This window comes from Vanessa atalanta, chromosome 18, assembly GCF_905147765.1.
Source record: "Vanessa atalanta chromosome 18, ilVanAtal1.2, whole genome shotgun sequence".
Taxonomy (NCBI): Eukaryota; Metazoa; Arthropoda; class Insecta; order Lepidoptera; family Nymphalidae; genus Vanessa; species Vanessa atalanta.
Genome location: NC_061888.1, coordinates 6,886,095 through 6,899,356, shown reverse-complemented (window position 1 = coordinate 6,899,356; position 13,262 = coordinate 6,886,095). Strand labels below are relative to the sequence as shown.

General features: G+C 32.0%; 1 protein-coding gene across 2 annotated transcripts in view; it reads right to left on the bottom strand.

The window, feature by feature from the left end:
• Positions 1-13,262, bottom strand: part of LOC125070813 (transcription factor IIIB 90 kDa subunit) — a 36,585-nt gene that overhangs the window by 8,404 nt on the left and 14,919 nt on the right. For both annotated transcript variants that reach the window (XM_047680796.1, XM_047680795.1), the window contains exons 5-6: positions 1,765-1,914; positions 1,148-1,374 (exon numbers count right to left, since the gene is read on the bottom strand). In XM_047680796.1, the coding sequence (XP_047536752.1) occupies positions 1,148-1,374; positions 1,765-1,914 (377 nt within the window). The remainder of the gene's footprint in view (positions 1-1,147; positions 1,375-1,764; positions 1,915-13,262) is intronic.

The window sequence follows — 13,262 nt, the reverse complement described above, 5'->3', positions numbered from 1 at the left end:
CAGAGTGCCTTTTTATATACAACATTCACAGCTTTTTTGTCTTTAGACAATACAAACGGCTATGGCCCTGCATTTTTAAGCTGTAATTTCTTCGAAAATATTAATTTAAATTAAATGCTGTACAGGGCAATATTGATATATTAAATGTACGTATTATATATAGGGTATGGGTACGTATTATATATATTATATTAAGGGTACTTCTTAGGATAAGGATTAATTCAGTATTGCTTAAAATCGCTTCGTAAATAAGTCAATATTTCTCGTTAAATGTAAAGGATCAAAATTGGTTAGTCAAAGTCAAAAATCTTTATTCAATATAGAAGTGTTTACACTTGCTTATTGATTGCCAAAAGTCTACCACTTTTATTTTATTTTATCGCTAAGAGATAAGACATATACCATCGTGGACGTTTTTCTACACCTTTTTAACGTGTACAATACTGTAGTACATTATTTTGATCTATCTCATAGGGTTCAACCAGTGTTTACAATCTAAGTGCACAAAATGTGTTTATTTACGACATCCCATTAGAAACCTCTAAAATTATCAGTGTTTCTCATTTGTTATCAGGATGTCTACACCCTATAAAGAACCTACCTGCCAAATTTAAAGTTTGTAGATGTTTTTGTTTCTAAGATTTCATGATTAATCAGTGAGCCGAGATGGCCCAGTGATTAGAACGCGTGCATCTTAACCGATGATTTCGGGTTCAAACCCAGAGAGGCACCACTGAATTTTCATGTGCTTAATTTGTGTTTATAATTCATCTCGTGCTCGGTGGTGAAGGAAAAACATCGTGAGGAAACCTGCATGTGTCTAATTTCAACGAAATTCTGCCACATGTGTATTCCGCCAACCCGCATTGGAGCAGCGTGGTGGAATATGCTCCAAATCTTCCCCTCAAAGGGAGAGGAGGCCTTTAGCCCAGCAGTCGGAAAATTTACAGGCTGCTAATGCTAAAAATGCAGTGAGGGGTATTTCGCTTTTATTTAATATATACATAGATATAGAGGGTATGCATAACTAGTCATACGTCTTCTTCTTTCAAATGCCAAATCAATAATGATTGAAAGAGAGAAGTCAGTGTTTAACTAAAGAAACAATATTTATGCAAGTTATTAGGATCGTTTCCATGTGTAATACCTTCTGTAACCGATCCTTATCCCTTTTCCGCGCTGCTTTGAAAGCTGGTGGATCCTGTTCCTCCTCCAAGTCGACGGTCATAAACTCGTCCAGGGTGAGGGCACTGGAGGGTGTCTCGCCAAACTCAATGAGACGCTTACGCAGAGTTGACTCGTGGATCTTAACAATTCTTACAACATCCGCTGTGGTTCTGGAGAAATCATGCAGACGAGCTGCTATTAGGAGCGCTGAAAATGAAATACGCTAATAAAACTACATATACAAATAATGTATTTTTTTTAAAAAAAATTTTTACTAACACTAAACAAAAGTCTCTGGACGGCGGTAGTTTACAAGGGTAAGTGGTCACCACCACCGCTACTATAAAAAAAAACTATAACAAAGATATTCTAACCGAGTAGTATCAATATTAATCGTTTGACTTCCTTACGTCTAAAAATGAGGATGCCACTGATAAAGTTCTAGACTATCGTTCGATGTTAGCTTTAATTTAGTTTTTAATTAATTAAAATTTTCTAACATATCAAAATTTAATATTTACAAGAAAGAACAATGTTATTAGTTAATACAAATTATAATTTGCTCAAAATCAAAGATTATTTTGTTAGTTATCCTACCTGCCCCGCAAACCCCGGACGGCCTCCGACCCGAATGAATGGAATCTCTCTTCATCCGCTGCACCAGGCGTAGTGCAGTCATGCTGACCTCGTGTTTTTTGTCTTCAAATTTCAATTGAGATGCGAAACGAAGTATATAAAGACAAGGATCTGGAATGAGATATAAAAAAAAACATATACGAACTCTTTTAATTAATGAGGTGATAATAAATGATTTACTCTCTCCGGCAGCCTTAATTGCTCATCTTGTATCTCTTATATTTTAAAAACCTCCGTTTAGTTCGTATCTTTTGATTATTTTTCTACTTTAATCTTTAAAATTAAGAGCAAGGTTTTTATTAAATATGTAGACAGAGGCAAATAATTAACTGTGACATCGATACCATCGCGCACAAAGAAATTTGACAGCTCTTTTCTTTGTCACACCGTCAAAAAATGAAACTCTTTACCAGCACACGTTTTCCCCTCCTCTTATAACCTGGGTGCCTTCAAAGGAGGGATCTTACGAGCCGGCATGGCGAGGGTGACTAGTACTGTTCATTCTTGCTGACTGAACTAGTCGTCTTCGCGTTTGGACTCCACTTCCACTCACCATCACGTGGAGTGGAGTCATATGTCTACCCAGACAATATAAAAAAGGGCCACCTTGTTTAATTTTAATGTGCAGTGAACCTTAGAAATTAAGATGTTATGTCCCTTATGCCTTTTAATACACTGCCTCTTTCACCCTTCAAACCGGAACATGGTATTGTAGTATTGCTTGGCGATAGCATATGCAAGGGTAGTACTTACGCAGACGCGATTGCGGATTTCTACCGCCAAGTAATTTAATTTATATTGAATGTACATAACAAATATTACAAAAATAATAATATTTAATTGATAGTATTATCTTATTAAGCCTATATCTACCATTAAGTCGGAGATACCAAATATTTATTTTCGTTGAGTGTATGGCCAATGATAATTATTATAACTGATCGTGAGTTCCATACAATTACTTAACTTTCTAAACATTACCCTCTTTTCTCAACTTCCGGCTCCGTCGTACGAGAAATTTTTGACCTTAACTGGTTTTCGTTAACATTAAAAAAAAAAGTAAAATAATGAGACGATATATAAATGTATTATTTATTTGAAATGTTTGTTTGTTTCAATATAACTGTAGATAATGATCACAATCAAGGCCGCAAACAGTAATTATTTGATTTCAATTATAGAAGAGGATAAAATTCCAAAGTTTTCTCTACTCAAGTTTTAATAATAAATTTATATTACTTTTCACGACAATGTAACCTAATATCCAATAATGAAACCAACCGGAAATCATTATTATAAAATTTAATTTTGGGTATTATATTAATTACTGAAATCAAAAAGAGCAGGTACTGAAAAGTAATGAAAAAGTTTATTAAAAATGCTTCGTAAACGACATCGAGTCAAGTTTATTGTCCCTTTAATAGGTGTTTCTAAAGGGAAAAATGCGTTTTAAAATCGTTCCAAAAACCACTGAGATTTCACGTACTTATTTTGGGTTTATATTTCATCGATTGCTCTGCGATCAATTAAAAAATATGTAGTAAAAAATCGCGCAGTGGAACGCGTAATTAACATCAGTTACTCGTACAGATATACACTAGTATAATTTTTGTAATAAGTGTGTAGATATGAGTATATACAGCGAAATAGAAAAACCGTTATCTAGCTTTTTGAACAAAATTCCACATTAAAGCGATCATATTTGTAAGCGAGGTTACTTCTATAATATTTAAGATCAATAAATCTTGCATTACTCTTGCATCTTATATAACCGTAATATCGGTAATTATGATTACGCTCGACTACAATTATATCCATTATCATCTTAGACATTCTACATGGCAGATTTAATAACAAGGTTCTGAGTCATTTAAATATATAACATGGAATACATAAACGGATAAATATATAAGCTTCTATATGGTAATAAATCAAAAAAAATATGAACCTTAAGAACACTATTTTTTTTTTTAAATTATTAATTAATAGGAAGAAATTTATTGTGGTACTAGCTGTCCGTGCCGACTTCGCACGAACAAAAAATCCTAGAACCCGACCCTAGCGGCCTACCGGATCCATTCTAAGCAATCCATGAAGGCACTCAAACACAAAAAACACAATCAAAATTGCTCCACCCTTTTAGGAGGACAGAAGAATTATATATAAAAATAATAGACAATAGTATAGATAGCTTCTTCAACAGTACCCAAAATGTGTGGAAATTCAAACTGATGAATTGGATGGAAGTTACTTAAAATCCAGTTACAAAAGGTGACCCACACACACTCACGGGTTAAATAGAAACTTGTCAAAATTTAATCTAAATTACGTAGCATAATATGATATAAAATTGGTGAGCTAACATATTGTAAAACATGCTAAACTCTCTTTATTTTGCGTATTGAAACGATTGTTTTAATACATTTTGAAGCATATGTTATTTTTACTATTTAATATAATATAACAATCTTTAGTAGATTGTAGATTCGATGCGACGTGCCTGCGTAATAAGTACATAATATATAAAAGTCGCTTCCCGTCGTCTGTACGCTTAGACCTTTTAAACTACGCAACGGATGCGCTTTACATCAATAAACAGTGTGATTAAAGAGAGAGGTTTAAAAATATGACACACGCATTTTATGCATATTATAGCTGAGAAAAAAAACGTTTATAAGAGTTGTGTATACACTCCTATTGTGTGAGTGAAACCGGGGACAGTAGCTAGAACTATAATTCGTTATTAATAAATAACAATGCCGCATATTAAATACAGACAATCGAAAATCGTGTGAAAACATACTTTACGTAGTTATATTATAATGCCAGCCGTCTAAAAATAAAACTTGATAAAGTTATGTACGTCAGTCGTAGTCTAGTAAAAGCAATGATAAACGATTTGTCGTAGAACAAAAATATTTTTAGGAAGTGATCAAACTCAAATTTCTTTATTCAACAATGAAGAATTACATATAATTTTGATCATTATGAGACTCCCCGGGTCAGTTGTGTGAAGATACTAAAACTTGAAAGAAATGGGCTTCAAGATATTAGTGCAACGCTTTTGAAAAAGGAAGCCCCATGCCTTCCCACACTTATGTACTTTATTCCAATCGAAGAAGGAATAAAGATAAACAAACCATAGATTTACGTATTTCCTGCGATTTCGAAGTTCGACTTCAGAAAAAAATGGTTCTTTGTTTAGAATCCCAAAAGTCCCCATCGATCCACGTGACACTAAGAAAGTTCAGGGTCAAAGGTCGCGACAAACGCTTTTTAGCGATTTTCTCGTAAACGGTCATAATTTTGGAAAAATTGTGATTATCAAATTGTAGCTCATACAATTTTTGAAGAAAATATGAATAATATTTATATATTATAAAAAAAAGAAATTTATATTATAAAAGTGATATATTTTATTGTAAATTATTATAATTAAAAATTTATATAAATTAAATATTATTATTTTTTAATTAATAAGTTTATTCCTAAATTGAAGTTTCTAATTTCTATTTGATTTTTACTGTTATGCATTATTTTTAATTGTATTTAAATATTTTTTGTTTTATAGTGCATGCTGTGGTCTCCTATACCTACTTGAAGGAGCACACAATTTGTAAACCTTATATTGTTTAATATAAAGAATATGTATTTAGTGTGTATCTTTTGCTAGGAACTCATAAATTACATAAATAACTAAATCAAACAGACAATAATTTCACCGCGGCTAATAGATCCATTATCCATTTTTTTTGGTTGCACTTAATGTAGAATCTGTCATATCTTTTCAGTTATTTACATATTTAAAAGCCTGCGCGTCAGCACACACTAACGGCAATCCTAACTACTTTCTTTTTATAATTTATTAGTGGCCGAAAAGCATTACTTATGCAGCTAATAGTTTTACTAATAAAAAAAAAACTACACTGCAAACTTGACCAAGCAAAAACGTCGTTAACGAGGAAAGAAACCACAGTGCGAAACTAATTAGCACGTAGCAGTAATTATCACGCTTCAAAATACCTACATCAAATTTAAATATCTTATAAATAAAATGACTATTTTTTTATTGGCTACATATATTACGGATAAAATAATTGATGAAATTGTATAACTATGAACTAAATTGACTTATGGCGATTATGTTATCAACATCTAATACCCTAACCCTAACCCTACTTATTTAAATAAAATGGAACTGGTAATACTACCCATTGACTATACTAAAAATTCTCAAGTTTGTCTATCCGCCATCAACGGGGGGGTAACTGTGAAACATAAATATCTCCTACAAATACTTAGTCCGTCTATAACAAATTGTAACAAACATTTTACCTTATAGCATGAAGGAAAAACATTACTAATTAATATATTTTAAGATAAAAACTAAAATTATAAGTAATTGTGTCACGTAAATAAAAAATTAAAAGAATCGATGTTGGGTTAAGCGAGAGGCCTTCTTCGTCTGCAGTGCGATTCTTTAAGAATTCACTTCGTATCTCACTCATGAAACTTTGACCACCGACGGAATAAGTACGCCAATTTGATACGAATATCCTATAAATGATATATGTAGGAGGAGCAGGATGCCGAATAGTTGGGTTCGGGGATTGATCCGACATTTGGAAGAATCATAATAATATCAAAGGATTACAATAATTCATCTCGATTAAGAGCAAATGGGTTTGCAAGCAACCATCGCATTCGCCATGACACTAATAACTCCATTCGTTGTGACCCGCGGGAGCTCTTAAAAGTAAATCAGCCATCAAACATTATTGCCAACTATTCATTAATTATCCAAATCAACAATCAAAGTAATCTCGCCCCGTTATATAATTATTAAAGTCAATATCGCATTTCACATTCTGGCATTTCGCACACATGCTCTGCAGTGAGTTTCGACTTTCTTCTGATCCTGATCCAATACAAGTAAAAGGACAACGTAAATAAGTTGTAGCTATGACGTCGGGCCCCAACATAAAATTGTTTAGGTAAATCTGCTTTACAATCCGCGGCTTTACTTTTAATGAGCTGTCTGAAATTGTGAATCCATACATTCCCCCATTTTCTGGATCTATCCATTTAATATGGTTAACAATTTATATAAAATACTTAAAAAAACTCGTCGGGACCGCACTTTTAATATAGCTATATATATTACGGAACCAGCTGGTTTACACTTGGAAGGTTCATCACTTACTGTACTTCTTCTTTTGACGTGGAATTTATAGCGAGCTTTAATTGTACATAGTAATACCAACATTTTATTTTAATCAATAACCATTCACGTAATCATGTAAAAATCACAGCGTTCGCAACATTAGTTTAAGACAAAAATATTTCGAAATTGTTTCACATGGTACAAGTCGAATAAAAGGATATTTGAACGTTTTATCCGGAAAATAAAATCGATTACTTGGTGGTAGGGCTTTGTGCAAGACCATCTGAGTAGGTACCACCCACTCATCAGATATTCTACCGCCAAATAACAGTACTCTGTATAGTTATGTTCCAGTTAGAAGGGTGAGTGAGCCAGTGTAATCACAGGCACAAGGGACATAACATCTTAGTTTCCAAAGTTGGTGGCGCATTGGCGATGTCAGGTATGGTTAATAGTTCTTACAGCGCCATTGTCTATGGGCGGAGGTGACCACTTACCATCAGGTGGTCCGCCAACCAATGCCATAAATAAAAATCACAAGCTACCACAACACCTTAAGAATAATGAAGGATGTCGTATTTCAACACGATTTAGCATAGATTGTCACAGCCCGTCACAAATACATAGGGTACGATTGAAAATCAGCGTTGGGTTTTTGGAACTCAACTTGGAAGCTGAATGGTACACCTATTTAGGACACTATTACTACCATTGCTTACCCAATTTCTTCTTTTATATCTACATTCCAACTATGTTGTATTTTTTTTAGATTAAGTTATTACTTAGGTATTGTACGGAATTATTTTTCATTTAGTTTTTTTTTATACTTTTATAATTGTGCCGTGTCCTAAATAAACATCCCTTTCTTTCTTTCTTTCTTATTTTCTTACTTGCTCATAAATAGTGAGAATAATCTGTTTCTGATTAGAAATCAGTCTCAGTTAAATATAAAAAATAATTCATACGATTTTTTTTCTACATCGTATAATATTTTTTACGCTAAACATTATCCGCGATACAATTACACTTTCCAAACCATACATTATACGTTAACCTCTTTTCTTTCTTAATTAATGTCAAGTAAAATTTTTGTTTTTATTTTAAATATATATTAATGTAAGAAGTGTAGCGTTTAGTTTTCTTGTTATTTAAAATGTATAATGTAAACGCTTGTAGCGGTGTATCACACTTTACAAGAATTTGCTTCCTTGTTTCCTACTTTTACTTAATAATAATTTGTGAATATGCCGATGGTGTTATATAATACAATCATAAACGATTACAATAAAATACCTGATTCTATTACTTTGTATAAACTATAACAATAAACTAAAGGTCGTAGAACTGATGTTACGCAAACAACGTTATGAGAAAAAAAATTAACCACTTGGTGGAAGAATTCATAATTATCAGTGTGGCGAATGAGTTACATAAGAACCTTTCACGAATATTTTGCGAGACTTTTATTGCAAACTGATCAATATTTATTAACATATCAAGGCGATACTACAAAACTAGGAAATGAAAACAATAAAAACGAATTAATAGCGATTATAAAATAAAATTAATATTAAATAATATATTTCATTTCCGTTTAAACCCAATTTATAACAAGTATTATTACTCGAAAAATCTCGTAGAGTTGAACAAGGTAAGAATTTGCATTTACGTTAAATAAAAAAAACAATTTTATATTTAAATATAACAATATATTATATTATAAATATGGTATAATTATTATATGTATTATATTTCCTTCGATTATATAGTGAAACTTATATAGTCCCCAGTACAAGGACCTTAAATTTTTTTGACAAATACAAATGTAAGACTTTGTGAGCGCCTTTTTGCGATGAGTCCGACAATTTTTTTTGATGCGAAAAGTTTCGGCGCTGCAGCGTTTTCGAATTCTCGATTCCTGGAATTGTCGATATGACGTCACTACGACTCTCCGTATTACAACTTTGATATTTTTTTAGTAAATTTAATTTAAAAATTGTGGTTATTTTGTCCGACAAAAATCATGTTACGTATGGAGTGTAAACCATCCCAAAAATGTTTATATGACGTCACTATGACTCCCCGTACAAACATGTCGGACAAAAATAAAAATGATATATTCTAAATTCAAATATCGACTTTTCCGACAAATATATTGAGTTAAATAGTCAGTCCGAAAACAAATGAAAAAAAAAGTCATTACTAATCGTAAACTTCTTTTTGTCCATTTCTGAATGAATAAACTTAAATATTCACGTATATCATTTCAATATATTAAATTGACGTAAAATTTGTCGTATACAATTACAATTACCTACAAAATAAAAACAATCGGAAATCTGAAAAATAAAAAATATGTTTTCATTTCTATTGTCGTTTTATTGTATTAAAAGGTTGATGTGATTTGTATGCGTCAAAACATTTTAAGGTCCTTGTACTGGGGACTATTAATGCAATGGTTTTAGTTCAAAAGCCACAATTAATTAAATTAAACCTTTATAGAAATCTTGCTAACATTTAATTTTCTTCTCTTAATAGTGAAGATCATCTACGATTATCTTTTGTTTTTAAGTAAGTCGCTATAATGTCAAGAGATCGAATCAATTGATGCTATTTTTTTCGTGCAGCAAACAAAATACTGTTATTTTGGCTCAATTTCGTGTAACGCTAAAAGAACGCGATTCATCATAGAAAATTGTAATTTAATGAAAATTCAGAGTTAACTTTACATTACGTTTTCATTTATAGTGGAAATATTGAGAGTTCAGACAATTCTCAATGCCGGAACTGATGATGAAACAATACAAACACTCGTATATTATGAGATTAAACGTATGTATATATGTTTCAATTCTTTAACGTTGATTAAAGTCATCAGAGGTTTAAGTCATGTCGAGTTATTTAAATTAATACATTAAATAAAAGGGCATAGTGAATACAATAGAATAACATTGTATATATTCAAAGGTGTATGATAAGAGATAGTTAACCTATCACATGAATATAGATGTCATCGCCTATATCATGAAATTCCTGAGCAGTTCCAATTAAAACTAGTATTTAACTCAAGAAAAATTAAATTTAAACATATATCACAAGATAATTTGCTACGTGACACTTGATTCCTTGAAGCATATTTGCAATAAAACCATGAACCATGTGTTTGATATTAACGTCAAAGGTCACCAGGAAATATTGCAAAATTACCAGCGTAAATTAAATGCCTGATCATCCGTCTTTATTTGAAAATTCGTTTAGAAGACAAAGTCTAAAAATATAGCTTGCATAGCTAACTAACTCTCCTAACTTGAGAATGACTTGCTCTTGAATGTGTCAAATTTGATCAATATGGAATTTATGTTTAATATGATTTATGATTGGACGTAGATACTCCATCATACTGGCTGGAAGTTTTAAGTATAATATGAGAGCCATTGTAATACTGAAGGTGCACCTGGTACAATTGAATTTTAATTCTATTATTGATTATAGCATAAATAATAAGTCGAGCAAGATAAATTTTAATACAATTACTTTTAAGAAAAAAGTATTCTTAAACTGTATTGTTTCATTTTGGTCACGTTTTAAGAATTGCATAATTAAGAAAAGGACTAAAACTCAAAGATGGGAATGAGGAACGAAATACCAAGGACGAGTAGAGTAAATATTACCAACGAATTGCCCTTGAATTGACATGACATCATCGTTCTAGGTTTAAAATAATATATATTATTTCATTATGGATTCGTAAAAAATGGCGTTTTAAACGTGGGCGAAATTGCTCTCGGAACTTCGGAAATAAAGTTAGGACAAAAGACATGACGTGAAATAGTGTTGTGCTGTAAATATAGATTTATTATTAATTAACAATTCGTTGTGTAGAATATTGCAGAGCTATTTGCGATTCGCATCGAATATGATAATCTAAAGTTTGTTTACGTTATTCCTTCTGCCACTATATTCCATATTATTATGATTGAGTGAGTATCTTTAACAACAAAATATGTGTTAATTATAAGTATGTACGAGTACTAATATATCTGCTTTGTTTTTTATTTTAGTTCTTAATTTTATCCTTGATATCCTGATATTTTTCTTTATTAAACATCTTTGAACAAAGGTCGTGTATGAGCGAAGGTTTTTTTGTTATATAATCTAAAGTCGTATATTATTTAAATGACATGCAATTTACTATAAATCAAATAAATAGAGTTTAAAATTCAAAATCTGGATTGAGACTTAAGTCATTCTTATAAACGATTTTCGAATATATTTATGTTGAAAATACCAAATAATTATCTTGTATCGTGTAAGTTAATGACCCGAATAATGTATTCAATATACTCGTAAATAACGTGTACGCCTTTGATTTAGCAATGGCAGCAAGGTCAAAACACTACACGAATTTACAAAATCAATTCATATTCATGATTGATGCAATCATTATATTTATCGGTCGGTATAATGAATGTCACGACACATTATCGTATAATGGTACTGGCTATCCGCCCCGGCTTCCACTGCCGATACTATATATACTACAGAATGTCTTTATATACAACGTTCCTCTTGAATCACTCTATCTATTAAAAACCGCATCTAAATCCGTTGCGTAGTTCTAAAGATCTAAGCATACAGCGTATTCAGTGATTTCATTAGTGTTATTAGTAATGTAAACTGCATTAATAATTTTGTCCGACGACTACAGTCATTTGTATTGTCATAGACATATAAATATCCTGCATACAAACAGATATCTATAGCTTATACTCTATATGTACTAATATTATAAATGCGACAATAACTTTGTCTGTTACTTCTTCACATTTAAAGCGCTGAATGGATTTAGATGTAATGGTATGGAGGTAGTTGGAGTCCCGAGGACAAGGGCTATTTTTTTTAAATTACCTTCGAGAGGGTTAAATGGGGGTGACGATTTCGATCGACTACATTCATCATTATACGGCTCTGCCTATCCATCTACCAATGCCTTAAACACAACAGTCTATCCTTTATACTAATAAGGTTATTTCACTTGACTCTCCTGAAAATAGACATAGACTAAACTAAAAAATTTTTTAATAAAATTTTATCTCGCCAAAAATAATTATTATTATTTCAGGAATGTAAACCAAATTACCCTACTCCATAAACGGAAATTTAATGTAGCTGAATTAGCATTTAATGATGACGCTGTTGGTCGGGGCTCTTTAGTAATATGGCTAGGCTGTTAATTAAACCAACAGGCTTCGACATATCTAAGCCATGTCCTTAGAAAAATATTTTTGACTAAATGGATGTGTAGGTATTAGTAGTATAGGTAAATGTTTTAATATGTATATATTTGGTAGAGTCAAATTATATAACTACAACGTATTTACACCCACACAAGTATTATACGGATATGAATTAAATATAAAATACAGAGTTCATTTAAAAGTTATACAAAATTCACCAAATGAACTCATATTCGCATCAATGGTAATTTTCACACATAGTCGGAATTGCAAATCAACCGGGAAATGCCGCTAGCATTCTTGCCGTCATTCCATGCGTTCATGATTAGTAAAGTGATTAATTCTAATCTTGATCTGAATTTAATATATTTAATTAAGTAATTTGTCATGTTTCTAATATAGTGTAACTACAGGCACAAGGGACATAATATCTTAGTTCCCAACGTTGGTGGCGCATTGGCGATGTAAGGAATGGTTAATATTTCTTACAGCGAAATTGTCTATAAGCGGAGTGAGCAGTTTAAATTAGGTGGCACATATGCTCCTCCGCCAATTTATGACATAAAATAAATAAATATAAGTCTGTTTATTTTACTTCTGTCAAATAAAAGATGATTCTGAATCTGATTTTCAATTAAAATACTTAATAAGCTTAAAGGCTTCCTTCGGCCCATGATTGTACGAACAGCATTACGATATTTCGCAAAAACGCTCCGTGAGAAGTGTGTCACTAAAGCTGGGTAACTCGATCAACAATGCACAAAAAGACGGTATATCCGCGATTGGACACCTTGCAATCACTCCATGGAAAACCATATTTCTTTCAAAGGCTGTCTTTGCCTAACTTTGCCTTGCATGGTGCTTGTGTATGTCAGTGATCTAGGAACGTGGTGACCCGTCCTTGGGACCATAGGAAAGAGGAAGAGATGGCGACATATTGGTAATTTTAATGATGCAAATAAAAAATCAGATCTAGTCTCGATCCAATCCACCTCTGCATATTCATTCCTCTTTACCGACGATACTGACGCACTGCGCATACCAAATTGAGCTTGCCG